Source organism: Syngnathus floridae, chromosome 21 (assembly GCF_059516105.1).
Source record: "Syngnathus floridae isolate MCC-2025c chromosome 21, RoL_Sflo_1.0, whole genome shotgun sequence".
NCBI classification, from domain to species: domain Eukaryota; kingdom Metazoa; phylum Chordata; class Actinopteri; order Syngnathiformes; family Syngnathidae; genus Syngnathus; species Syngnathus floridae.
In genome coordinates, this window is record NC_142433.1 from 1,701,892 (window position 1) to 1,729,268 (window position 27,377).

Consider the following 27,377-nt stretch of genomic DNA (forward strand, 5'->3'; position numbering starts at 1 on the left):
TCAGCATTTACAAACGGCTTTATTTCTTTGAGTTGACTCAGATTGTTGGTTTTCCTTGGCAGCAACCCCTGCTCAGTAATTCCGAGACAAGAATAGCTCCAGAGAACATGGCACTGGTACCACCTTCCTCAGATGGCGCTGGCATTCCCATGCACAGCAACAACACTCGTTCCTGACATCTCCTCGACAGGAGGTCTCGTGTCTTCATGACTGGACGGATTCAAGTTCACACTCAACAGGACTTTGTATTGATCCACAATCCAGCAGGAGTCTCTCTGATTGTCCACACAGTTTATGAGTCCTGTCTCCATCCCAATTGGACATCATGGAAGAAAGGTCCACCTCCTCTATGCCCTCTCAAGGTCTTTATATTTCTTTCGGAGTACCGACACTTGATCTTTGAAAAGCACAGGGTCAAGGCGAAATTGAGAATGGACCAGAGGCATGTAGCCAAACCAGTTGGCGAAAGTGTTGACGCACTCCTGGCGCTGGTTGAAATGCTCCGGGTTGGCCCAGGGGACATTCTTTGTGGACTAGTGGGCAAAAAAGAAAAAAAGAAAAGCTCACACACTGAGTCAAATTTGACTTCACACACACTTCCTTACCTGTGGACTAGGCAACTCCTTGTATTGCTTCCTTTGAGCCACTTTGATGGGTGGGGAGTGAGTGACAGCAGAAACTAGGAAGTTCATCAAGATGTCCTCGCAGTTGGAGGTATGATCCACCAGGGTTCTCAAAGACTGCGGCAGGTAGTGCGAGAACAAGTAGTGGTAGTACCTGTGCAGTAAAAAAATAAAATAGTAGAAAATAAAAAAGGTAAAAAATATCAAAAAATAAGTAAAATAAAAAAACAAAATAAAAATGTAGAAAATAAAATAAAAAATCTAAAAAAATAAAACACTAAAAAAACATACTGTATTACTCTTTACCTGTGGTAGAAGGCCGCCCCGGTCAGTACTATGGAATAGTCATTGGTCCATTTGGAGGTGTAGCCCCATGCGTGCTTTAAAGGATCCCAAAAGTGACTCCGAGGAGGGTAGCCCACAATCCGATCAGGGAAGCTGCGCCACACCAGGAAGGCAAAGTTCACCTACAAGTACACGGAGGGTTACAACCTGACTTCATTCCTTCATTTTGAGATTGACTCAAATCCTGCTCCGCACCTCACTCGTCAGCAGGACCGTATCCTCATCCAGACTCAGCACCGCGTCAGTTTCTATGGCAACATGAGGCAGGAAGCGACTGGTGGTCTGCGAGAGCGATACAGCAGTCAATCTTACAGCACCGCAGGCCACTTTTTTATTTGGCATGTACTTTGTGAGATCAGGAGAATGAGTCAGAGATGATCTTGTTACAATAAATGAGCTTTTGCCAGGGCGGCTGTACAAACAAAATGACTGACATGAATTGTAATAAATGCCACTTGTCAGATAAGCAGGGATATGAAGATAGATGACAGACGTCAAAATGAAAGGCTGCAGAAGAAGTGGTTCGGGGCAAAAAAAATAGAGATAACAGTCAAAGTCACTTGCTCTGTCAGTCAGATATGAGCGTAACAAACGCGACACTGACCTTCTTCTTGCCGTCTGTCACAATGAGGGGAACTGGCATGGGAGGCCATTTGCTGCGACTGGGTGGCGCTTTCTCGCTGTTCCAGAGGATGATGATCTAAGGTGGCAAAGAGAGATGATTTGAACTGATCCAAATCAGCCAGTAACACACCACAGCTTACTTACTTGGGAGCAGTACTTGGATTTTGAGACCACCTGTAGCAACTTCATGATTGGCTGAGATTGGGACACCAATGGAGACACAGCGTGGATGACAGCAGTGAACTCCTGATTTGGACTGATACCTTGAACAGAACACAAATATTTTTATTTACACATGTATGAAAAGAAAACACGAAAGGAAGGCAGATTTAAAGGCTGGTATTTACCTAAGCTCAGGTAGTAGAAAGGGAAATGTGCAAGGTGAGTGGAATATTCTGGTAGGACAAGTAGACCTCCTGGCAGAGAGTTCCACATGTATTTGTTCCTTGATATGTGAGAAAAGACACGATCCTTAATGATCTGCGGAGGGGGGAAAAAAAAAATTATTGTCAATGTAGGATGAATTATTTTCAGTGCTGTTGATTTGATATTGTACTTCTCATTTACACCAACAGGGGGAGGCATTGAGACAACTATTGTGGTATCCCACTATGTGGCCCTGTTCTTCACTGACCTCAGGCTGACTGCACAGCTGTCTCCCATGGGGAGAGCCCCCCACCTCACCCACACAACCCCCCTCAGCTTGCTGTATGTATATAAGCAGCTTATCATCAACCTCCAGAACCTTTCCTTTATTATCTCAAGCATAAATCCCCAGCAGCAAACACACTCGGGCAGACAGACTTTTGCTTTTTTCAAACATGGAAGCGTGCATTGCTCACCGTGTGGTCTTTGCAAATTTCAGAACAGACAATATTGGTGTGTGTTTTCTGTGCTCAGACAAAAATAAACAAATGTCCTGTCTGGGATACTGTAAAGCAAATTTAGGAGTGCCAGTGAGGCGGAATCGGACATGTTTGGACTGAGATTTGTAACATAATGATAGTTTGTCCTGTCTATACATTAAAGGGGTTCTTTGAGACTGCAGGCACCTCAGGTGTGTGCTTTGAAAATGTGCAGCAAGAACAAAGTATAAAAATGAAAAATTGGGAGGACTGATAGGAATCCAACTCTATAATCATAACAGAGTAGCGTTTGATTCAAATGGAACTCTTTCCCAGAAAGGCTTTTCTAAAAGCAGTAATCGTGGCAACGCACGGGCAGTAAACAGCAGGGAGCTTTTGTGCGCATGATTGCAAAAGAAAAGTTGTGTTTTCATAGTACTGCTTTTTGCAGACATTTTCATTGCAAATGGGAAGATGAGATGCATGGCAGACTAGTATTCACCAGTCCCAATGCTTTCATGTTTGAGCTTGGTAGAAAGTATCCACAAGAAGTTAAAAAAAGAAAGCACTTAGTGTCCGTCCAGCATTGGATATTGTAGCGCCGCCGCTGTGTTTTATATTTTATCCCTTGATGAAAGTGGACATGACAATATCCATCCATCCGTCCATGCATTTATTTTTTTATTTAAAATATTTATGTATCCATCAATTAATTTATTTATGTATCTATTTTGTTTTGTTTAATTTTTTTTTTTTTTTTATTTGGCTGCATATATTTATATTGTACTTCTCATGTTCAGGAAATAATTATGAAAATGTTATTTTAAAATAAATAGTTGTGTAAATAAAATAAAAAGTAAAATAGTGCTGATTTCATTTGTTTTTATCTTCAGAATGAATCTAGAGTTTATTACCTCCAGTGTGGTGAGGACTATCTTGTCCACAGAAGAGAAGTAGGCTTCCCATAGCATCTGCGTTCTCTGTCTAAGAGCCAAAACGCGTTCATTTCCGACAGCTCTCACTGTAGATGGCACCTAAAGAGAAAAGAAAAATCACCCCAAGAAATAAATGAAAGCATTTTAAGTGCGTCTTATAGACTCTGCAGAAGAGTCACCATCACAACATGGTAATGTTAAAGTTCATATTACAAAATATTACCTCCATTTACATTTAACACTTCTTTTTTTTAATGAATGCTGAAATGAAATGAAAAATGCAAATTTTTCTTGGTTCCTGCATTTGAGAGGAGGAATTTTTATAGTCGCCTTTCTTTAATCAGCCTCTTGTGCAAGAGTGTCACGCTCATTCGCTCGCCATCCCAGTGTCAGCGTCAATATTGCCGCGTTACGGCACGATGCGCAATGCCACTGATGAGGTCAGGCTCTTCATGTGCTATAGTCGGAACCCAATTGAGCATGTCTCCTCTCATCAGAGCTCTTTGCTCTTGTTTGGGTTCATGTGCACGGCTCCATTTCATGTCCACAAAGAGAATAATGACTCTTGTTAAGAGTGCACCGATTTTCTTGGTTCATTCTGTTTAGGTGTGTCACAGAGAGGCAAAAGGGGGCATGCAAAGTTTTTTTCATTTTCATTTTCACATTTTTAAAACATCTTGACGGATTTATTTTGTGATATTGGCCTTACCTGCAACAGTAGTCTCTCATCCCCTTCAATGACGGCTTGGTTCCATTGTATGACATCGGAAAATGGCAGCTCCCAGCCGTTGCTTAGCAACACGGGTATACACGCCGCCTGCAAGCACATGATACGATAGTGAGAAAAGAATACACAGACTTGAGATGACTCAGTAGATATTTTTTAACATTTTAGACTTTTGCAGAAATAACAGACTGCATTTAAATTGAAGTCCAACTATCCGGAAATGATTGAATGCACAAACTTTACACGCAGCTGAGAGTGCGTGACCCCAAGAGTGACATCGCAGTGAGTAAGAACTTCAATTTATTCCGTCCCACGACGCCCTGCAGGTTCGACACTTGCAACACACGCAAAGCAAACGTGGGCAGTGGTGCTGACTTTTGGGTGTACTAATGAGCAATAGTCACTCGGGGGATGTAAACCAGGAGGGAGCTGGTGCGGAATAAGAAGCAACCGTTGTGATACACGAAAGACTCGTGCTTTATTGGAGTTGACTTCTGATGTTGCCTCATCCATCTGACTCACTGACAGCTTTTTTTGAAGTTGCTCTGCTTTTTTTTTCCAACTTCCCAGCCCTCCTCCGGACTTCTCCATTAGCCCCTGGGTGCGTGTTTGTTGATTTTTTAATCTCTTGGCGCTCTCTTTTAATTTCTGCCCCAATCCTCCTACTCAGTGTGGTCTTCTGATTTTTATAGGTCACATTTTTTTAATTGCTTGGTTAAAGCAAAGTAGTGGCGATCAAACACTTTCACAATCTCTCACTGTGACATTTCTTCTTAGAATAGACCTGCTGAAGGACAGCCTGGGAATTTGTGTGCGTGTATGTGTGAGATGCCCCAGGTTACAAGGTTGCAGTGATAATCCAAATTCAATTCAGCTATGCAAATGGAATCGCAGCCAAAGGCTTGTGTGAGTCCTTTGACCCAAGAGTGAGTGCCCTAACACCCTACACAAGCCAAAATGGAGGCTGCGTTAAACGACTGGAGCTGTTTTTAGAAACCAGCGCACGTAGCGTACTGTATGCACGAGTTGGATTGTCCGTGTGTATTTTGGAACGCTGGCGTAACCGCATTTGTAATTGCCAGTTCTTTGTGGGCTCGGTTGGTACCGAAGAAGAAAAAAAAGGGAAAAGTGGTGTGAATGGAGAAGAGGAAAGTGAGGACGGAGAGTCGAGACAGAAGGAGCTGCGTTCGGTGCCAAGCCTTGTGGCTTGTGTGCAGATTTGTCCATTCAGCCTCAATCTCACACACATAGAGTACGGCCAAGGGAGCGCAGCAGCAGCAGCAGCAGAAGCCAGGGGAGCTCAGCAATGATCAAATCTAAAAACAGCCACTACTGTTTCCTGTCGGGGCGCGAGAACATCGACTTGGGTGGCAGGAGGAGAAGTGCAGCATGCACTCTCCATTTTCCCCTATGGGCAAGAGCATATGACGACAGTGTTTGTTAACGGCACGTATGCGTCAGCGCTTGTTTATGGGCTCATTTTAATTTAAAGGGCCCCAACAAATTAAACTTGATGGCCACATTTCCATTCAATGGTGCAATGCTTCGGATAGACCATTTGCAGATGTGGCTATTAAGGTGTCTACAGACAACATAAAGCAAAATTGCCGAATGGTAATTATCTGCAACTTGTATGACTCCAGGTTCACTCTGCTATTTGCTGTACATTACTGAAATGGTTTTTTGTTCCCAGTTGATCATTTTATTATTGTCCCTCTACTGGCAAAGATCATTTTCCGATTGGGTGACCAAGGATAAAAAAAGTTATAAATTAAAAAATATTTGTCAGAAATTGCAGCTAGATTTTTAATTACCTGCAAGGACTCAAGGAAGCGGAAAGAGCCCAGGCGTCGACCTCTAGGCACCAAACAAAAGGTGGAATTATGGAGCAGCTCCTGGTAGTCGAACCTAAACAGATAAAAATCATTCATAAATAGAAAGAAGCAACAAGAAAAATGCTCTGCAACGACTGTATAGTAAAATATATATATATTTTATGTAGTCACACACATCAAACCAGAACTTTTGCAACTTAGTCATAATAGTCCACCAATAAATCATCCAAGTTTTCTTTTTTCACCCGCAGGCATGTTGGCACGGCTAAATCCAATATGCACTATGTTGAAAATAAAAAAGCCACATAAGCAACTTCGGTCTATTGATTTGTTGCAGCAAAAAATATAAAGACATTTTCCCTGCAGTGCCTAGCAATACATTACCTGAGGGGGTTCTATCAGCCGCTGCTCATATTTCATAGTGCTGCTATGTAAAAGAGCCCAAAAGCAAAGCCTGCGCATCAATCATTCCTTCAAGCGCGACTAGCGACAGGTGCTTGCATATGGGATTGAAACCTGCATCTCATGTCTTGCAAGAAGAAAAGGCGCAAATCTCAAGCATGTGTTTGAGGAAATGGACATAGGTGATTATTATTACAGAATGTCGGAAAGTAAAAAAAAAAAAAAACGTAATTAATGCGCATTCAGTGCTTGAGGATGACAAATGTGTTTAAGGGCGAGCTGCTGAGTGTGACCCACTTCTGTCTTTTTGTTGCTGTTTTTGTTTTTGTGCATGACTTGGGGCCATATTGTCAATGTTACACTTTTTTTTTAATGAGACTGTATTGTCTTCAGGCGGAATTTTATTGTGTGTGGGTTTTTTTTTCACGGCGCTTAGTGTAGCTCAGGTACTCAAGTGGCAGACAAAAATGTTGGAGTATTTTTTTGAAATATTTTTTACAGCGTTCTTATGGTGAACCAATCGGGTGAGTCAACCACATGACCGACTTAATGTGTAATATTGCGATGATTTATTTTATGTTTATATGTCGCGGTCACTTGGCAAAAGTAAAATCATTGGCTGCAGTGGTGCTCTCGCCACAAGATACACACGGCACGGCACAGCACAGCGGGATTGCTCTATTTATGTCAAGGCAATCGGCACAGTGTGATACCAGACGGATCAAAGCCGGTGTGTGTGTGTAGTGTGTGTGTAGTGTGTGATAAGGAAGCTTGCCCTCTTTTGAGTGCTTTTACCATCTTCCAATCTCTTCCACTTAGTTTTAACCTCCTTCAAGTTTCTTCTCTTTTCTCCATGTTCATTATTGATTAGGTTCGCGACCTCTGACCCTTCATGTTTACTCGAGTGGCAGTTAAACAGATATCGACCCGGTGCAAGTCAAGAGTGATGGGAAGCAACAAAGGGCGGGTGCTATGGAAGATGTATGATTGACAGCAGCTTCTGCTTAGTTGATCCATGCTTGCTTTAAAGGCCAAAGGTCATCAGAAAGGAAATGCACAAGTGTATTTGTAAATTATGTGCGCGGTTGACCAAATCTATGGATTAACTGCCACTGTCAGTATTTATAGATTTATTTTTTTCAGATTTCCTCTTTTCCAAATTCTTCTCAATATTCCTTAAACCAAATTTTTTTTTTTCCGGGGGGGTGATTTGCATCCCGGTGCTTAATCCTATCCCGCAGCTGTTCCGCACACGTAGGAAGCATCCTCCAATGGCAAACTCACTGCGTCTTCTTGTAACAGATGGACGGATTAGCCACCTCCTCCATTCGCTCCTTCCTATCCGTCTTTCATTCCACACTCTCTCCGCACCTCATCTAGTCACAGAACTAGAATGCTGACTTAATGTGACTGAGTAAACAAATTCAGTTACACGGATGGGAAAAAAAAAAAAAAACCATGTTTTTTTTTTCCACACAATTCCACAAAGATGTCAAATCAAGAACCCTTTAGCCCTGGGAGAGAAAAAAAAATCCTTGAGCCAATGCAAATTCAAATATGTTTACAACGCGATCAAAGGGGGTTTACTTTAATACTTGCTGCGCTTTTGCAAATTCCACACACACACACAAACGTCCACTCCCATATCCTGTTAATACACAATTCCTCCTCTGCTGGGTCCATCCCTTACTCTTTGTCTTTATCGGCCTCTCTCCCTCCATCTCTCGTTAATTACACAGAGCGAAGGGACTAAGCTCTCTAATCTGAAAAGATACGACCCGGCAACCAGCTCATCCCTTAACACTGTTACTTATACCTCAATCCAGCGCACACACAGAGCGAAAAGCGAAATAAAAACATGCATGCAAGATGTTTTTGCACAAAAAAGGGCACATGGAGAAAAGCCTTCCATAATATACATCAGAATTTAAAGTGAGTCCCACATCCACTTACTGCCAAATTTCCAGCATTATGCAGATTACAGCAATATTAAATACTGTACTCCTAAGTAGTTCCAGCTAGGCTTATGAAAGTGCATTTTGCCAAATCTATTTCATGTTGATTTATTTTCGCTTTAAACCATTTTTAGTGTTCACCCCGAGGTGTTTTAAAAAACTGTCATGTTTGTGAAAACAATTACATAGACCTAGCAGATGATTATGGCTATTTTTAATTGTAACAAAAATACCGTGCATATTAATATAGTGGTCTGCTCGGTGGAATCGCGACTGAGTGGGTGTGACAAGGCTCATCATGCGGCGTCGTTTGGTTATATATAGAAATGGGAGCACAGCTGTCTCTCCATTAGGCTAAAAGCACAGCAGCACACTAACATGGCCATGGAGTCATCAACCTATTCGCCATTTTTGCACAAGGAAAAAATGTCGTATTAGCTTGGCCTGTTGTTGATGAGTAGTCCGATACCAATGCACCGATACCTGGCATATAGCACAAATACCTACTTTTGATATATAAAATGAGCAGTTTCAATCTTGACAGTACTTTGATAAGGCTAAATAAAAAAAGATTTATATATTGATAAGAAAATAAGGCACAAAAAAACTCATCAAGGTCCATCTCTCCCAGCATGCACAATGTGTCTGCCGCAAGTCTAGCGTGACTGATTTCAAATCAGGTTCTCTGCTTATAAATACAGAGCAAGGCGATGTTACTCACTCGCACGCACAAAAACACACACAAACACACTCTCAGCAGGCGCAAGGGCCAAAACCTTGCTTTCATTTTCCATAGTGGATCCTTAACGGAAAGTGGAGAAGGCTAAGGCCTGCCATGGGACTTTGAAGTAAGGATTTCTCTCGTACTTTCCTCCATAATTTATTATATTAGATAAGATGGAAAAGGGGTGGGGAAAAAAGATGGCTATAAGCTGGAAGGAACAGTGAACAAGCATTAAGATGATCTTCAGGGTGAGATAAAAGACACCATTTTATCACCAACTTCCTTATCAATGACGACTTCTTAATCTCACGGAGCAGCGTAGTTCAACTTAATCCATTTTGTTGGCAAACCAAGCGGCAGCGCACCGGGAAGCCGTTTTAACACACAAAAAGCAAATGTGGTAAGTTCAAGTGGTATGTTGGAGCCAAAGAGAACAACAAAGATGACATCAGAGGAATAACGCTTGCCATTAAAAGCTCTGAGCAAACATTTGCTACATATAGACAAGCAGCTGCACTAAGAACACAGGTGGGGCCTACAATAGGTATGGCTGCCATGCTGCAGCTTCTTTTCAACTCAAATGTGTGGGAACGTTTGCAGAGACTGCTGGATCATCGGAGAATGTGTGCGTGCGTGTCTGTGGCCATCACTCAAATGTATAAAACCTTTCTTTCCAACTCCCGTAAAAAAACAAAACCTGCTACTATAAAGGCTAGAATGATTTTTTTTCCCTCTTTTAATGAAATGCGCGTCACGAGAGATTAGCCTCCAGCCTGCAAAAAAAAATAGAGAACTCCTTGTCAGACTTCAAACGGCGCCGACCTTGTGTTTTACGATGGTCGGACGGCTGTTTGTTTTATGGAGCCACCTCTAAATAGAGCCGCTATTCATATAGTGGTCCCATTTATCATAATATTTCACTCTTTCAAATCCATTTCCCGACACGGCCTTGTGCGGTAAAGTGTTGAATCTAAAAATTTAGCACGGCTATCTGATGCAACCGCACAGCAATATTACATTGTAGCCACTTGAAGAAATATGTTGATGAAAAATGTTGCTTTCGATTAAATATGTGTAACATGAGATTCCAAACATCACCCGGCTTTCAATGCCCTTGAGGCTGACCTAATGAGGAACTTGAGGAAACTATGCTATGGGCAATATTGTGCTATCTCTTTCTATATATATTATTATGTTCAACGGTTCTCTGAGGCATTTTGTAAATGTTCTATTGAAATTGCAACAGTAGTAGTTTGTTTATTATCTCCAATTAGGGAACTGGTAAAAACAAGTCAACATGTCACCATCTAGTGGCCGACAGTCGAATTACATTCAAAACAAAATTCATTTTAGTTTATGTAACCTATGATTTTATTTTATAGCTATGTTACCTCACTTTAAAAAAACAGTATCAAACATTCACACTAATTACTTTCGTCACATCATTTCTAATTTTCTAAAGGTGCGAGTCAAAACTGAGTTTCCGCCTGCAATTGGATATTGAGCGGGCTGGAACTTAATCGTTGCAGATGTGCACAGACAAGTGGAGCAGAAAAAAGGGAGTACGAGCAAGAGTCAAAGAGACAGCACAAGGTAGGCAGAAAACAGATGTCCTTTTTTTTTTTCGCAAGGGTCATAAACAAGGAGTCATTCAAGTTTGAAGTCGGCCGAAGGGCACGGAGAATTACAGAGTGCCAAGGCGAGAAAAAGAGATAAATTATAATGCGGCGACGGGAGTCAATTCAAAATGTTCAGTGATGGAGGGGAAAAGGGGGAATATATTAGTGGAGGAAGCATTAAGTCAAGCAGTAGCAAAGAGAGACTAAAGGGCTTGGGAAATCAATCAATGGAGGAGCGGCGTGGCGCGGCGCGGAGTGGCAGCTCCTCTTCACTGCGGCCTTTACTTTACGGTGTTGACATTGCCAACGTGCAAAAGCCTTCTTGAAATGGGGTCGCATTTGAACATGTGGCCTGGGGGGGTGCATATGCATGTTTACAAATTCATGCTCACATAAGTGTGTCTAAACCTGTCTGACTGACGATATAGTAAACGCCTGGAAAAAAAGGGAAAAAAAAGCCCTATGGAAACCAAAACCCTGAGAAAAAAAATAAATCCAGATTTTGTAATCGGCTGTGTGGTATTAACTGACGCATTTAAATTTGGCTGATGTCATACGACAGAAATTGTAATCCCGTAAACTTGATTGAGTCCTTCTTATAAAATATACAACCAGATAACAAGAAGCCACCAACATTTTCTCAATCTCATTTTCTTGCACCCTCCAAAACTTCCACCACTTGACAAAAGCTGCTCCACCATCTTCACTCAAGTGGACGTGCAGCACATCAATAATTGACAAGCTTCCTTCCGTACAATGGAATTAAAATGTACTACTGTATAGAGTAGATGCCAACGCTTTCAGACCCGAGCTGAGTGGTGATTACATGCTGTCTCGGGGGACGACGAAGGAGGGCAGGGCCTTTAGGGAGGTCAGGTGATTGTTGATGTACATTTCCGCAGCCTGTGGAGATCGAAGCAGTTCTGATTTTAAGTTATCATGCTGTTATCAACTAGATCAGGTAGACTGATACATGGTATAGAAAGATGGAAGGCATATGGACTGAATTATGGATTCCTCAGACAAAAACCAGACAAGGTTGAGTGAGTCAAGTCAGACCTATTGATTGTGCACAAGTCTAATGCATCCACAGCATACAAACAACTTTGAATGAGGTTTCCATTTTATCCAACTACAAAACAGCTTTTACGCACATTCACAGTTTGCATATTGACTGTGGCAGCACTTGTTTTGCAATTAACAACAAAATGAACATTTATTCCTTAAGCTTTGTCTGCTTTTTGCATTTTCACAAATTCCTGTTAAAACATTTTTTTTCGTCAGCAAACTCAAACAACATAGTAGGAGAATAAATAATAAGAATGATTATTTTTGTGAACTGCTCTGAATGACAGAGACTAGAATGCACTCGCTTGTAATCCAATGAAGAAAAACAATAACAAAATTAGCTGAGCAACCACTCGCATATAAATGGCCGAAAGACACATGAACATGATTGTCAACTCCGGGTAATGACAAGAAAGTAATTATATATAATTATAAGATTCGCTTTTAGCGTTCAGCATTACTCCACGAGAACTGTTTTAGCATTTAAGATGCAAACATTAAAATGTGAAATTGATTCCCGCCCCCCCGGGATGTTCACAAACTATACATACATTCATGCAGACGGAACATCCAGGGTTTGAGTAGCACTAAGAGGTGGAGACAGTGGCTGCACTGTGGAGGACTTGGACTCATTCCAGAGCCTCTCCAGAACATTCCATTGAGAGTCTGCTGGCTGGATGGCTTGGAGGCCAGTAAACAAGCACAATAACAAACAACTACAAAATGGATCCCGATTGGATTACCAACGTTTTATAATATTGGGAATTTCATTATAAAGTCTGTCATTGTTAAAAAAATAATTATATATTTATAATGAAATATACTGAAGTCATAAAAGTCCTCTCGTATCTTTACTATGATTGAAATTTGAAGTAGTCCGTGCTGCATGATAGCTACAGATGTATTTTTCCTTGAAGCAAATAGAGGAGGGATGATAAATTGAATCAAAAGTAGGGAAACGGCCAAATTTCATTTTGAGTTTAACTGCCCTCCTCGTGATTGACAGCATGGAAATGAACGACGCTGCTAGCAAACAACTGCAACTCAACTCGCATCAATCATAACATGATGTGCTGAGACAGCTCCAAAAAAGTTGGACATTACCAACATTTCAGATTGGGATAAGAAACAACAGTGCTGAGGCTTTTACATTTTCTGCTGCTGGTCTTGATTCAGATAAAAAAAAAAACTGAAGTAGAAGTTTGAAAGATAGGATTTGCATTAAGAATGACTAACGAGTTCTGTGGTTATTCCAGCAGCTCCCTTGTTGCTCTTCTGTTCATAGAATGAGAGTCCAACAAACAAAAACAAGATATACCCTAATAGCCTTTCATGTGAGAATCTCTGCAACGTTACTTTGAGATGAACGTTTATAGGCGCAGCACTAACAACAAAATAACTCAAGAGTTTTTCCACCGGCATCTTCCCACCTCCTGCTTGCTTACTTTAACTGCGCTTCAATAGTGCATATCCCATTTTGAATAATTTAATGGAAGCAGCATGATAAATCAGACCTCCCCCCTTTTTTTCCACGCATGTAACATAAACACGCAGATAATGGAGCGGAAAGTTAATTAGACGTGGAGTTGAGAGTGTGCATTTTCCAGCAGCGACACAATCATCGACAGTATAGTGCGTCTCCGGGGTGGGTTGTGTTGTTCTGTATTATAGCATGCACTCAATTACGCCCCTGTGGAGGGTTCGAAAATAAGGAGACAGATATCGAAGAAATATAATGACTCAGGAGCTCAAGTCCGTGTTGCAAAGCAAGCTAAACTGTAGAAACACAAATTATTATCGGACCGGGCGAGTAATCGGCTCTGGGATGACGTATAACCTTTCATTGTGCCAAAGAAAACATTCAGTAGTTGGCTGCCTCAGGTGTAAAATGTCAGAGGTGGCGCCACAAGAGAAATTGTTTTTTTTTTTTTAAGGGCAAATATGGCTGCTTGGCTTGGCCGTGCTTTGGAGTATATTATTGAATAAGTCTGCCCTTAGGGTTACAATAATAACAAATCACTTTCCAAGGGCGCAAGATATAATGGCTCTCAAAATATGATCTATACGCAGTTGACTGTGTGGAAACAGTAAGCTCAAAACTTAAAATAATGATACCATAATACTATAAATGAACTTCCACATTTTGTTTTGTCGTATTTTTAGAATTCACTTTAAATTAGGATGTTTGCTACCGATACCAAATACCGATACCACTAGAACTTGTCAAACTTCACATAACACAATGACTGATCATTTTATCTTTCTGACGCAAACTGTTGTTTCACTTTAAGTATCGGTGGCTGGTATCGGCGTCCTTCATGAAAGCGTGAAAAAACAAAAAACGGGTTTATCAGCATGGCAGCATAAAAATATGAACAGAAAACTGTACAGCAGGAGTAACAAGCTTAAAGCGAGGACTAAACAAAGGGAAATTTTCAAATAAATGAGTAACAGTGGGACCTTCGAAAATATGACAAAACATTTTGTGCAAGAGCGGGATACACAGACTGCCTTGCAAAAATCTCTCAAATTGCTCTCCTAAGAGCATAAACAGCAACATGTTGCATTTAATTAGGGCAAAACACTCGCACTGTAACCTGAGCCTGGCAGGCTTTAAAAGGATCTCGCTAAGTTCTAAAGACAAAAGAACACCGGCGCAAATCAGCATACTGCTGGTGTCCCTTGGGAGTTTTCATTTGTTTTAATATAAAATATGAAAAGCTGGGAAACATTGCCACTGTAGATAGCTTCGGAACTAAACAAGCAAGCACATCGGGGATGCTTCCCTCCGTATTCCATTTCAAGGATTCCATTACATTCCAGCTGTCCTAGAACCACTCCCTTCCTGAGAAGGCTGACATGTTTTATTTATTTTTGGTCTCGCTCAAGTCTTCCCAATGAAATTACAGTGCTTTGTCACTCAATTAAGGCCAGCTTTCAATTTTCTGTAGGTGGCTGACGTCTGCTGGCTGTCAAAGCCGGATAAGGCCCAGGTATTTGATGTCAGGACTGAGCACCGGGGGTCCGGTGCTTGTCTAAAGGGACCCGAAAGCTCTTGGGGAGAAAGCAAAGACAAGAGAAGGGAGATTGAAGTCAGTCCAAATTCCGCCTCAGAAAGTGACAGCTGAGAGATTAGTGGTTAATTAGCTCCGACCAGTTTACTGGCAAGCGAGGGAACTGCCCGATCACTTTGCTTTACACGGAAAAGGCGAAGAGAATCACTGCTGCCTCTGGAGGAGAGCCAGTTGAAAAGAAGAGACTGCAGCCAAAAGTAGAATCAAATACTTGCGTACTCAAGTTTCTCATCCCTCATAAACATCTGGGGAGGCGAGATAAGGAAGATGTAATGAAAACAAAACGGTGATTGACACTTTGCTCGTTATGCACATGTCACAAGTCATGTAAATTGTTATTTTTATGCAAGTGCGATGTACAAAAAAAAAAATTAAAATAGCAGAGGAGGAAAGAATGTGCCACTTGCAAAATGAACTGTAATGTGTTATCTTCTTTTGCGGTGCATGTAAAATCAAATACTTTAAATTCAAATTATTATCATGAAAGAGGAAAGTGGAAAACTGTTATAATTTGTCACCATGGCGCAAGTTATACTGTTTGCTAGTGCCAGTGTGGAAAATAAACTCCAGACAGCACCTTTTAATCAGCTTCTGCATTAGTCACAAGTCGGTTGCTGCTGAAGCTTTCCAATCAAGAGCTGCCTGGGATTTAATGAGCGACATAATGGTTGAACTGAGACCTCATTTTTATGTTATCTCTCACTCTGAAATACTACGGCATTTTCAGACTCCATAAGGATGCAACACGGAGTCCCACCAAGACCAATTAAAAAACAAAATGAACAGATACGTTGAAAAAGTAGAAGATCCTCAGTGTCCATTGCTTTGACTTTTAACTAATCTCTTGATGACTGTGTTGTTAGCGCTGACGTCGTTAGCAACATTTGACAAGAATAGTCCAGCAGGGATGACGGGTAGAGCTTCGGGGAAGTCAATAAGCGAGGAGGCGAGGAGATGAATAAAGTCAACAGCCCTGGACGGGGGCATAAGGCAGAGAAAGCTTTGGTGAATTAGCAATATTTTTTTTTCCCAGCATGGATCAATGATGCATTACGGCAAATAAGAGGGAGGGGGTGGAAAGAGAGTACTGAATAATTTGTATCTCTCTGGGTTTTTTTTTTTTTTTTTTGCTCCCAATTGGCACCAGTGAGATGTGTAACCAAACAAGATGGCAGAACAGACAGCAAATAATCACTCGACAAAAGCACATCAGTATTCTAAGGTAGCAGTCTCACGGGATGACAAATGTTTTCGTGTGAACTCGCACACCACCAGAAAGTATTTGATTTATTTTCAAGATAAAAATGGCCTACTGGCACAAATGCTGTTTCATCTTAAAGTCAATGCACATTCACATATTGTCAGTATATAGAATCCATTAATCGATTACTCCTTCGACTAATCGGATAGAATTTTATTTGCATCAAAGTATATTAATAAAAATTCTTCTTATTATATACTTATTTATTTGGTATTATTTAGTGACTAGTTTAGTAATATCATACAAGTAGGATTGATGATCACTCTAATCCAAAATAAAACACAATGTTTGCAAATCTCTTATATTGATTAAGCAAAAAAAAAAAAAAATCGAACCTAAGTGCCGCTCCTTTTTTATGAATGACTTACCGCACTTGTTCTACAATAGCTGCTTAGTTACCAGAATTTTTCCATGGGGATCAATAAAGCCCACCCGCAAGTTTAATCATCATCATACATTAACCTTGGAAATCAATGCGGTACAGAGAACACTTATAGGAGCGTATGTTTTATGACACAATAACATTTCCAGTCTCTCTGGCCCATCTGCTGCTGTTTTTAGGTAAACAAATGCCACGTTGAAGACAAATACAGGCGCATTTATTTGGCGGTGACTTTTAGTTTAGTTTGCTAACAAACACATCATTAACTACACTGAGGCACTAAGTTACCAAATATGCCAAAACATGTACTTTATATTTATTAAAAAAAAATAAAAAAAAGACTACATTAAAGGAATAGTCAGAGTTTGTTGCAGTATGGATTAGTTTTTATGGAATATATCACAAGACTTTTATTGGTTCCATGGATTCCCTGGAGTTCATGGAGGTAGAATTGCAGAGACGGAATATAGATCGACCCTACTTCTGTCTACGGAGCGCCTCCGATTAGCCTATTAGAGAGCATGATGGAGTGTGACAGTGTGTGTAAGTGCTTGCTTGGCTATTGTGAGGGAGGAGACGGGTTCAGCTTAATGCACTCAATCCGAAATGTGATACAATAAATGGCGCTGGAGCTTTTAGGGCTCTAATTTGTATGGTCATTAGTGCATGCGGTTTGTAAATAGCATGCCCTATGCAAATACGGGGAGAAAGTAATTTATAATGAGAATAATTTGGGGTGATTTTCCACCAAATTTTTCAATGTCATTAAACTCTGCGTGTCGGTTCGACAGAGCGGAAAGTATGAAAGAAGCAGGTTCTAATCTTCTCACCTGCATGACTAATTGAATGTCATGTTTTGCTCAACTGGCTCATGTTACCTGTCGCAGAAGATTTTTTAGGATTGCAACTAAGTCATCCACATCACGCAACAATTAACCGCCACATTTTTGCCACTCGCCATTTTGGCTGGGCTCGCAACTTGCTTCTCATCCATCAAAGGTGATAAAGAAGGAGCGGTCCCACTGCAGCAATCATTAAATTAAAGTTCAACAGCAGATCTCATGAGAAATTCATGATGTTTGCTGCAATTTTCTTTCCAGCTGTGTGCAGAATTTAAGAGCGTCTAACTACGCCACACATCGTCTTCTGTGTTTGCTGATGTAGGGTAGTTGGGATGACAAGAACTAAAAGTACGACCTAACAAGACAAGGTCACCATGAAGTCGGGCTAACGAGAGAATGAGGTCAAATGTCAGTGATTGCTTTGCTCGTACAAGCATAACAACAGAACCCTGCATTAATTTGCGCTGTTAAAAATTCAACAGATTTACCTCATTCATTTGCTGTACAGTAAATACCAGTTTAACCCCAATACCTTGCAGAGTTATTAAAACCTCTGTCTATACTGGAGATCAGATTAGTACAGCATACATTAGTGAGTCTTTTGTGATTTGGATTATCATGACAAATGATTGCGCTTCATTCGGCGTCCAATGAGTATAACTATAAAATTATTCCTAAAAAATATAGTCAAATAACTCAAAATGACTATTAATAGGCTTACCACATACATTTATGGAGGAAAAAAAAAACTCCCAAATAAATAAATAACATCACAAATATGTCAAGCCTTAAACTGTACTTCACTGGAATATTAGACGTAAAAATAAAATAAATAAGATTTGCTTTCCAGATCGTTACGCCACGCTTACAAAAAGCACATATGACGGGGTCAAAAGTTCAAGCAGATGCTATCTGATTATAAAACAAAGTGAAAACTGGACACGGGATTCCTGTTCCTTAAGGAATTTGCCTTGCTCCATCCCTGCCTTCCTTCCTCCCTACGAAGTGTATTGTCATTGTCAAAGTCTTTCCGCTCCAGTTGGCCCGGATAACAGCAAGCAAGGTTGCCAGAGGCCTTTCCTGCTATGATCCCAGCAAAGGTTGATGGAGAGCCCGATTAGAACCTTGAATGGACACCTATTAGGTTGTTATCCACACGAATGGAAGAACCCTCGAGCGATTCTTCCGCCAAAATTTCACCTCAAATGAATATCGGCTTAAAATATCGATACGAATAATCGGTACTGACAAAAACCATCACGATTTCTTGATGATGAATGGAACAACAATGTTTGCCGTGACCTTTGCATGCATCGTCCAAGAGTGGCATAGACTTGACTCGCCATGACTTAAGTTAGCATGGAACGCAAAATGTGCAAGTCACAAGTGTGTGTCAAATCTTCCAGACCAGAAAGTTTGCCTTCACAGGGAGAAAGGCAAGAAGTTGCTGTTCCATTATTCATACTGGAACTGAGCATGATGTTAGGAGACTTGCAGTCAACTGTTAAGAGGCAGCAAGGGGAGGGAAGTTACAAAGTGACAAGGGTTGAAAATGGGTCCAATAGAACAAATCAGCTATTTACCTTGCATGTGTAAATAAGAACATACTGTATGCAAGTTTACATTCACAATCCTACTTACAAGTACGGAATATTTAAAAATAGTTTAGCCTGTCCGAGCCGGAGCTTTAATCCGGCTTGACTGTCATTGGTTGGACCGGAGTTCAATGTAAACACAGGGCAAGTGTTACCTTTAATGCCCCCGACGATAAACTACTTAGAGACGTGGAAGAATTGTAGAGAGTGAAAATGCAACACACAATGCAAGGAAGGAACAGCAAAGTAGTTTCTAACCAACATGTTTTTCCAAGATTGAGGCATCAAATGTTATTTTTGGAATTTGGAAAGCCGCAGTCTGAGCAAAAAAAAAAAAAAAAAGGGAGTGCAAAGCAAAGTCAATAGTGAGCGCTTTTGCATGCTGATTTATTATTTGCTATTTTGTTTTTGTGACCGCGCGAGCATGTCTTCATGTTAGATGAAACATCTCTCGGTGTTTGTTTTATAGCTGTGGTCAGAACAAGATCTCCATTTGAATGCTGGAATGTGGGGACTCATCAAAGCTCTGAATATAAAATCAGACATTTGCTGCAAATAACTATTTCTATAATATAAATGAAGTCAAAAGAAGGATTTTTTTTTTGGGTGAAGTTGTTCTTGGTGACTCAATATTACGGGTGAAGACTGACATGCGGGAACCAAAAGTATGAGCTGACGGGTAGGAGGCAACAATGGAGAACAGTGTGTTGAAGAGCCACAGAATCACAATGATTCCTCTCTTTTCCAAATATCCGAAAGCGGCCTTGCAGACACATCGAAAGAGACCACATCATCTTGGGAAGATACAATTTCACTTCCCCTAATTATAGTGAGCTGCCACATTTCTCGTCTGGGTTGCCCAAAACACTTTACTTGCTAACATTTGACACATGCATTTACTTGTTATGGGGGAGAAAAACAATCTTTTTTTTCTGATTTTATCTGTTTTTTTGTAGGATTAAAAAAAAAAAAATCAGTGCAGCTGTTTTCCATTTTGTTCACCTTGTCTTTTTAATCATAGGTCCAAATTGAACTCAGGTACACTCTCCCGTTTTGCATATCTCAGTCGCCATCCCGAGTCTGGTTTTACTCGCCACCCCCTCCTCCCGCTCATTTGCATTCACTGTACAACATTTTCTTTTCCTCCCTTTCTTAGAGAATGGTCCAAAGCGAAGCAAACTAGGCCATTAGGCTGCAGCACGGCTTCTCTGGTGCTTCAAGTTGTGCCTCTCCTCCCATTTGTCACCCTTCTGCCTCAACCCATTCTTGCATAAAGTTGCTCCAAGAAACCCCAAGTTACTTTTTCTTTTTTGTGGTATCTTCATCTAAAGACTTGTTCCCTACCCTGCAGAACACCATCTAACCTCAAACTTTTTTGTCTCTAAATTTTGTGGTTAATTTGTTTTAATCCTTAATGCAGCACAAATAACTTTTGAAAGTTATTCATGACTTTGGAGGTTATTGTACTGCCACTTGGTTGTTACTAAGCAGGACTGGATAAAAACAAATCCTGAGAAAAACGTGATGGATTAAAGTAAATATCCAATTGGATTTGATGACAGTGATTTGTTCATTTTAATCTATTTCACTAGGCCCGCCCTCTTCCCAGCCTCCATTGCTTGTCCCTTTTCAAGCCCTCCCACTTTCTCCTTTTGACGGATCTTGACCCCGTCCCTCCAGGCTAATCTGCCGGCGGAGCAGATGTATCCGCTCATTAACCTGCTACCACCTTCTAAGAGCCTCACTGAGCCTGGCACAGGTCCAAAAGCTCATGACAAGAATAGCAGTGATTATCTGCATGTTTTTTTTTTGTTTCTTTTCAATAGATGGCTGATTAATACGAGAAATCACACTTCTACAAAAGCACTCCCGCTAGTGTCCTTACCGGACTACACGGAATAAACGAGCTCATTCATTGCACTCCAAAGCAATTTCATCAGTTTGCTGCCCACCTCCCAATGTAAACAAGCTCCAAGACGGAGACGCCGACCTACTGCCGTCTCAGCGTAAATTGTGTTTGCAGTTTTGAGATTAGTAGTATAAAAAAATATTTCTCAACACTGACTGTCAATCAAGCTTACCTCTCATATTCCAGGTTGTCGTGGTCGCAACGGGCATCTTTATGCTTTTCCCAGTCTTTCCCGTGGCGGCACGTCGTTAACGACACAATGTCCTTCCCGTTGTGGATGTGATGGAGAGCGTTTCGGGTATCTGAGCCGATGCCTGTCAGATAGCGTTTGCCTTTGAACATCAGCAGGTACTTCCTCCGCGGCGGGGTGGTGTTCCTCACTAACCAACCTCGCTCGCCACCCTTCTGCGGGTGGTCCTTTGAAAAGAGCGGGATGGAGATATCAAAACCTGGTCTGAAATGTTCTGTATTGAGGCTGGCTCGGGCCAAGATGGCCTGGCCTATGTTGAAACCCAGTTCCTCTGTGTAGTTGGGCCAAGTGCCTGAGTAAAGGTTGAAGATCAGGTGATTACGCCCATCATTCCAAAGAGGGTAACCCCGAATGCGTTCGTCCACATTGTGCACAAACTGTCCTGACAGCTGGTCCCTGTCCAGGGTGTCGATCCCGAGCACAAACAAGCAGGCTTCGCGTGGATCCGACGTGTAGTATCTGGACTCCGATATGGACGTCAAGATCTTTTTGTAGCTTTCAGAGACGCGGTCGTTTTTTTCCGAAGGGTAAACGTACACCCTGAATCCTTCTCTGCCTCGACGCCGACACCGCGAAAAGTCAAAGCAAGTCTCCATGCGGCAGTGGCTGTCCTTATAAATAACAGACCACGCTTGTCGGCGTTGCCGGGGCGACTCGGACGTCCCGGGGTCCGTCTGGAGCTCGTTCAGGTGAGCGTAGCATGGCAGGAAGGCCCGGTCGGTCCAGTTGGGCCAAGGTCGCGCCATCTCGGCCTGCTGGCTCGTCAGCATCCGGAGCAGACGTACAGGTAGCCGGACTCCCCTACCGAAGTAAAAGAGAACCAGCCAGCAGAAGGTACACAAGCCCAGCAGAACATATTTCTTCCGCGCCTGCATGGGGGGGCTTGTCACAGTCTTTTTCTTCTCTGTGGCTGACTTTTCTTCTTCTTCTTCTTCTCCTTTGCCCCTCAGCTTTGAAGCCTCACAGGGGCAGCAGCCAGCCGAGCAGTGACTTCTAACAAGGAGCTTCTAGAGGAGGGCAATGTGTTAACAAGGACATCACCGCTTCCTCCAAGTGTGGCCTGGTCCACTTTGCCATTTAGGAAGAAGACGCAGTCCGAGTTGCCGTCTCGCCCTCAGTCAATCCTGGAAGGCTCAGATAGTGGTACTGAGCCGGCCGGGTTGTGGAATGCGTGACTTCTGCCGATGCTGTGTGCATTTCTTCTCCGGCGCAGCCTGCTCGGCAGGAATGAACGAAGAGTTGTCCGCTCCCTCTGGCTGAGCTTTCTGCCTCATGGTGCTAGGAGCAACTGCTGTGGGCAGGCCCCTCCTATGGAGAAGCAAACAAACAAGAATACAGATTAAGTACACAGAAAGTTGCCACTCCTCAACCAAAACAAAGAGCTTTTCATTTGTGTAACGGAAACTTAGTTGATGAAGAATCGATTCTTCCATCGATTAATCGGTTTTTACTGACATTATTTTATTAAATAATTAATAATAGTGATTTTATTTAGTGCAGCTAAGCAATATCACTTAAGAAGGATTGATGGTTACAAAGAATTAATCTGTATCCTAGAAAAATCATATAATTCAATCTTTGGTTCAAATGTGTCCGAATCATTATTCTATTCAAATACGAGTCGATTCATTTGATTATGGATTTGTCGATTCATCTTGACACCTCGTGTGTGTGCTTCAACATATAAGACCAAACAGCTTGAAAGTTTGGAGTTGAGGTGGAGTGAGAAAAAAAAAAAAGCGTCTCGCAGTTTAAAAAGAAACATGGGGGGAAAAGAAGGACATCTCTATTCACATTTTCAGTTAGATCCTTAACGGTTAACATTTTTTTGTCCTCTATATGTACAGTATATGTGTGTGTGTGTTGGGGGGGGGGCTCACAGTAGAGGATAGTGTTCCTACTGCCAGCTTCCACACAAAGGCAGCTTTCACGACTCACCTGCCCACGTCCTCCACCACTCATTCACATTCCTCACTACTCAAGCCAACAAGTGATGGTGGTGCGAGAAAACGTGGAGAAATAATACCCCGGCTGATAGGAATGAAGTTGTACGTTGCATACCTTTATGCAAATATTCACACAGCATCATTTAAACACACTACTAATTGTTTTTTCCATCAAGAAACAAGTCGGGAAGCCATGACATATCAATAATTCACAATTTCTTCATTAAAACATTGATTTCTCATTTGTTTTATCTGCTTTTAACAGTTTATGTCCTACGACTAATAAAACCTGATACATCTATGGGGTCATAAATCAACACATTCTGAACGTGCAAAATGTGCTTCTTCAAAAAAAAAAAAAAGAATGAAGAAGTGGAAATGCTTGAGTGAATTCCTTGAAGCTACAAATTAACAAGGACAGATGCACTTATGGATGCCCACAAGTACCTGGCTCTAAGTAGCGGCAGAGGTCCGTGGGTCACACATCAATCACGGACCATTACGGTGGCGACAAGCACTGGAGGAAAAGCCACGAGCCTCAATAAATTGCACGGAGGTGGAAAGAAAAGGTTCAAGGTGAGTACACTTTGTCATACGATGAATCCCAATAAGCCATTAAAATGATTCGCATGTGATGTGCACACCTGAATCGATGACTACTTGTCTGTATGTGACATGGATGGAAAATAGCCAATGCGGTATATGATGAATATTTCACAGGTCCAGGATGTCTTCTTTCCTTCGGGGCTGCAGTTTTCCACCCGCGATTGAGCAAGGTCATTCTTATTCTGTTTTCAGGTTTGTTTTTGTGCTCATGTGGTTTCTGCAAAGACCTCAGCCAAACCCAATTGTAACTGGACCCAGCATCAAATTGTTTGTTTCTATTTATGTTTATATTGACACCGTGTTATAACCATGACGACGTGGCCCGCCTTGAAAACATGTTTGACATAGCAGTTTGGATATGTCCACCTAAAAATAGCATCACTCATACCATTGTTAAATAGCAGCAGACGTTTAGGTGACTTTGTTTCCAACACACATCTGGCAGTGTGTTTTTACTGGCTAAAATGTGCCGACGTATAACTTCAGCGAAATGAGGTGTACTGAGGAAAAACACAAATTTTGCGGTGAGGCCCCGGCTAAAATTAAACGCTATGATTAAAGGCCTCGGATGTGACAGTAGTGCAAAAGAACCCGAGGGGAACTGGACTGACCTGAGTAATTGCAGAGGTGCCCAAAATGTTCGCATGCTGCATGGAATATATCAAAAGATCAAAAAGAATTCATGCAGATTGCAGAGGAACCTTTTCTATATTATCTGTAGCGAGCAACTTTTATTTCCATACCTAAGTTTCGGCCCTAGAGAGCTTCTTAACACGATGTTTATATCAAGCCGCAACAATTGTGCTCATCCTAATTACAAGCAGAGGTTGATGAATTAAGTCTCAACAATATGCTCCACTTCAACAACACAAGGGCTAATTAACACAACGTTGAAGATGAGCAGAAACACTTTCGAGGATGTCGACGCCACCTCAATAAAAACGTCAATGATGTTAACGCGTCGGGCGAAAACAAGCAACTCTACAGCAGGGAGGGAGAAGAAAAAAAAATCTGTCCTGACAATCAGCTCTGAGCATACGCTGAATATAAAAGAAGAGGAAATACACGGCGCTCACTTGTCAATAAACAAGAGCTGGAAGCAGAGTTGATGAAACATGCAGCGGCGGCGTCTCATCGCACGCAACCTCAATTACATCGACCTACAAACAATCAGACCATGACATTGTTAGAGTCAAGACCTGCTGCTGAGAAGAAGAAAATATACTGAGATGAGTTTTTCATAAACTACCCGTCAAATAAAATTAAGGGTGCCACACACACACAAATATTAAATACAGATTTTTTTATGAAGGTTTATAAAAGGTCAAATTGCATTGACACAGTTCTTTTAGTCACCTTCATCCTTTTCATTATCACTTGAAAATGACTCTTCAGCACTTCTCGTATTTAATCGAAAGTCAAGGTGTATCTACTGTTGAATGGATCATCTTTAAAAGCTGACACTTTGAACCTCAATTATTCATGACCTTGAACAAAAGGATCAAAATCACACATGGGAGACTCCGCGAAACAAGGATTCATTTTTGCAATGGAAATAGCAAACGCCGGACGGCTATATCGGGAAGCACCCAGACAAGATACGAGGCTCTACAATCCACGAGGGAGGGGGCGGGTTACAAAGCATCATATGGACATAAAATTGCTATTAAGATGAAAAGCTGTCATATCCAAAGAAACATCTCATCAATCAGAGGGAATCTCTGCACGGCTTGTCAGAATACGCTTTCCCATGAGAGCCCTTCCACTGCAACCGAGATAATGATGACACTTTATTCCATGAAAGTCTTTTATCAAGAAACAACTCAATTGTAATTCATTGCCAAATATAATTAGAATGCGTGTTGCGTTGAGATTAAAACCGAATGGAAAGCTGGTGTTTCATGATTTTTTAAAAAAAATATTATTGTGTACATGAGCTTTAAGATGGTGAAGTCGAGATAAAAAAAAAAAGCAGAATTATAGTTAATTTACTCACAGGACACTACATTAGGGACACCTAAGCAATTCAGAATAATAATAATAATAATAATAAAATAGAATTAAATAAAAATAAATCATACATTAATAAATAATAAAATTATAAAAATGGTCTCCACAAAAGTATCATAATTCTGCCTTTACAAAATAATAATAATAAACAACAGCTATTAGTTTTAATGGTAGCATGTACTGCAGCATACTGAGCGCTGATTTTATTCTTATAACAACACAAAAGGGACAAAATGTAAGCTAGCCTTCTAAATACGCCGTAGTGCAATTGTACACGACTACAAAGCATGGTTCAGAAATAAATATGCCGCTCAACTCCAAAGGCATGTAGACAAGCACACTGTGACACTTGGCTCCAATGTCTCCGATGCAGACTGTAATAAATTTGGAGCTTCACACAACTTTCCACCCTCTCCTAAATTGTTCCAAATCAAGCGAGGTATTAACACTAATTGTTAGTTATGCCCCCCTTAAAAAAAAGTATGTCACTGTAAATCAATTTTTTTTCCTGCAACATTTGTTATATAGTCCATTTACCTATTTTCAATGGCGCTTATCCAGTCCAGGAACACGGGAAGCTGACTTCAGGCAAAAGGTAGACGACCTCCCAGGATTGTTTTCGATCCACTCTGAGAGGACAAGAATATTCTATTTATATATCAATACTTTCAATGCAGAGCATCATCAGTCATTGCCATAATGGACAGATCAGTCCCAAGTGTGAACGGCTAAATTTAGTTATTGTACTCCAAGCAGCACTAAATGTTTAAACAGCCCACTTGAGATCAGGTAGCAGGTCCATGTAGGACGAGAGCACCAACTCCACAGAACCTGCTGCATCGTGCTCTGAACCTTAATAATAGGATTGCAGCCAAAACATAATGCACCCTATTGCTCCCACATCCACCTCTTCTATAAGAGCATCCTGGAGCACACCATCACCCTGCTGCTCCACCACTTCATGAATAAAACTAGAGAGCGAGGTGATGTACTTGAGTTCAGATAAAAGACTAGCCGAGTGTGTTATTATATTCGCTGCTGCAAAGAATATATTGTTTTGATAGGTGGGCTGCACACTTTGCAAATAAATCTGTTGCCCATTGCAGTCTGCTGACAATGGATACGCGCCCGGGAGAGGTGTGGAAATAAATTATCTGAAAGCAGAAAAGACAACCTACGCTGCCAAACTTGTTGAAATGTACAATCACCGGATAGTATGCAATCATATGGATCAATGCAGCATCCAAACATCAACATAGGGGCGGCAGAAATGACACACGCACGGGATGCCACTTCATCCGACGCTCACGGATCTTACCGGATAGCCGCCAAGCGAACTCTCGTGCGTGCTTTTCCTTTTCACGCCACGTCCGAACATTAGAGAAGGAAATCAGCAAAGGAACGCGCGAGTCTCTTCATCGGGATATGAAAAGAGAAGAGGAGCGTTAAATGATCCATTTTGCACATCCACCACGGTTACCATTCGCGACCCGCCCCCAAGTGCGTGTGATTGGTTAAGACGCTCCTCCTACGTCTTGACTGTATGGTAAAGAAAAACACTCCATACGCTTGTGGATGCGACCCGGTGCTGTGGGTTCTATGACCCAATTACGCACGAGGAGCGAGCTGGTAAAGGGAAGCCTGGTTTTGCAGTCTATTGCAACTTGAATGGGTATGGGAGGGGGGTGCAGTTTTGGGGGAGCATATGATCCTGCACGCTCTTCCTAAACAGAAGTATAATAGTAAAATTTTCAATGCATGAATAAAAATTCTGCTATCCCAACCCAACAATGAAGGTTT

The 27,377-nt window shown here is 41.4% G+C and overlaps 1 protein-coding gene across 1 annotated transcript; it reads right to left on the reverse strand.

Annotated features, from left to right (window-relative positions):
• Positions 1-27,196, reverse strand: ext1c (exostoses (multiple) 1c). Its single transcript, XM_088364782.1, has 13 exons — positions 26,896-27,196; positions 26,115-26,206; positions 20,938-22,323; positions 5,914-6,007; positions 4,082-4,189; positions 3,352-3,471; positions 1,940-2,072; positions 1,737-1,855; positions 1,573-1,668; positions 1,164-1,250; positions 930-1,090; positions 606-777; positions 1-533 (listed from the first exon to the last, which is right to left on the reverse strand). Exons 3-13 carry the CDS (start codon positions 21,888-21,890, stop codon positions 348-350), a joined length of 2,229 nt encoding a protein of 742 aa, XP_088220908.1. The 5' UTR covers positions 21,891-22,323; positions 26,115-26,206; positions 26,896-27,196; the 3' UTR covers positions 1-347.
• Between the last annotated feature and the right edge of the window lie 181 nt (positions 27,197-27,377).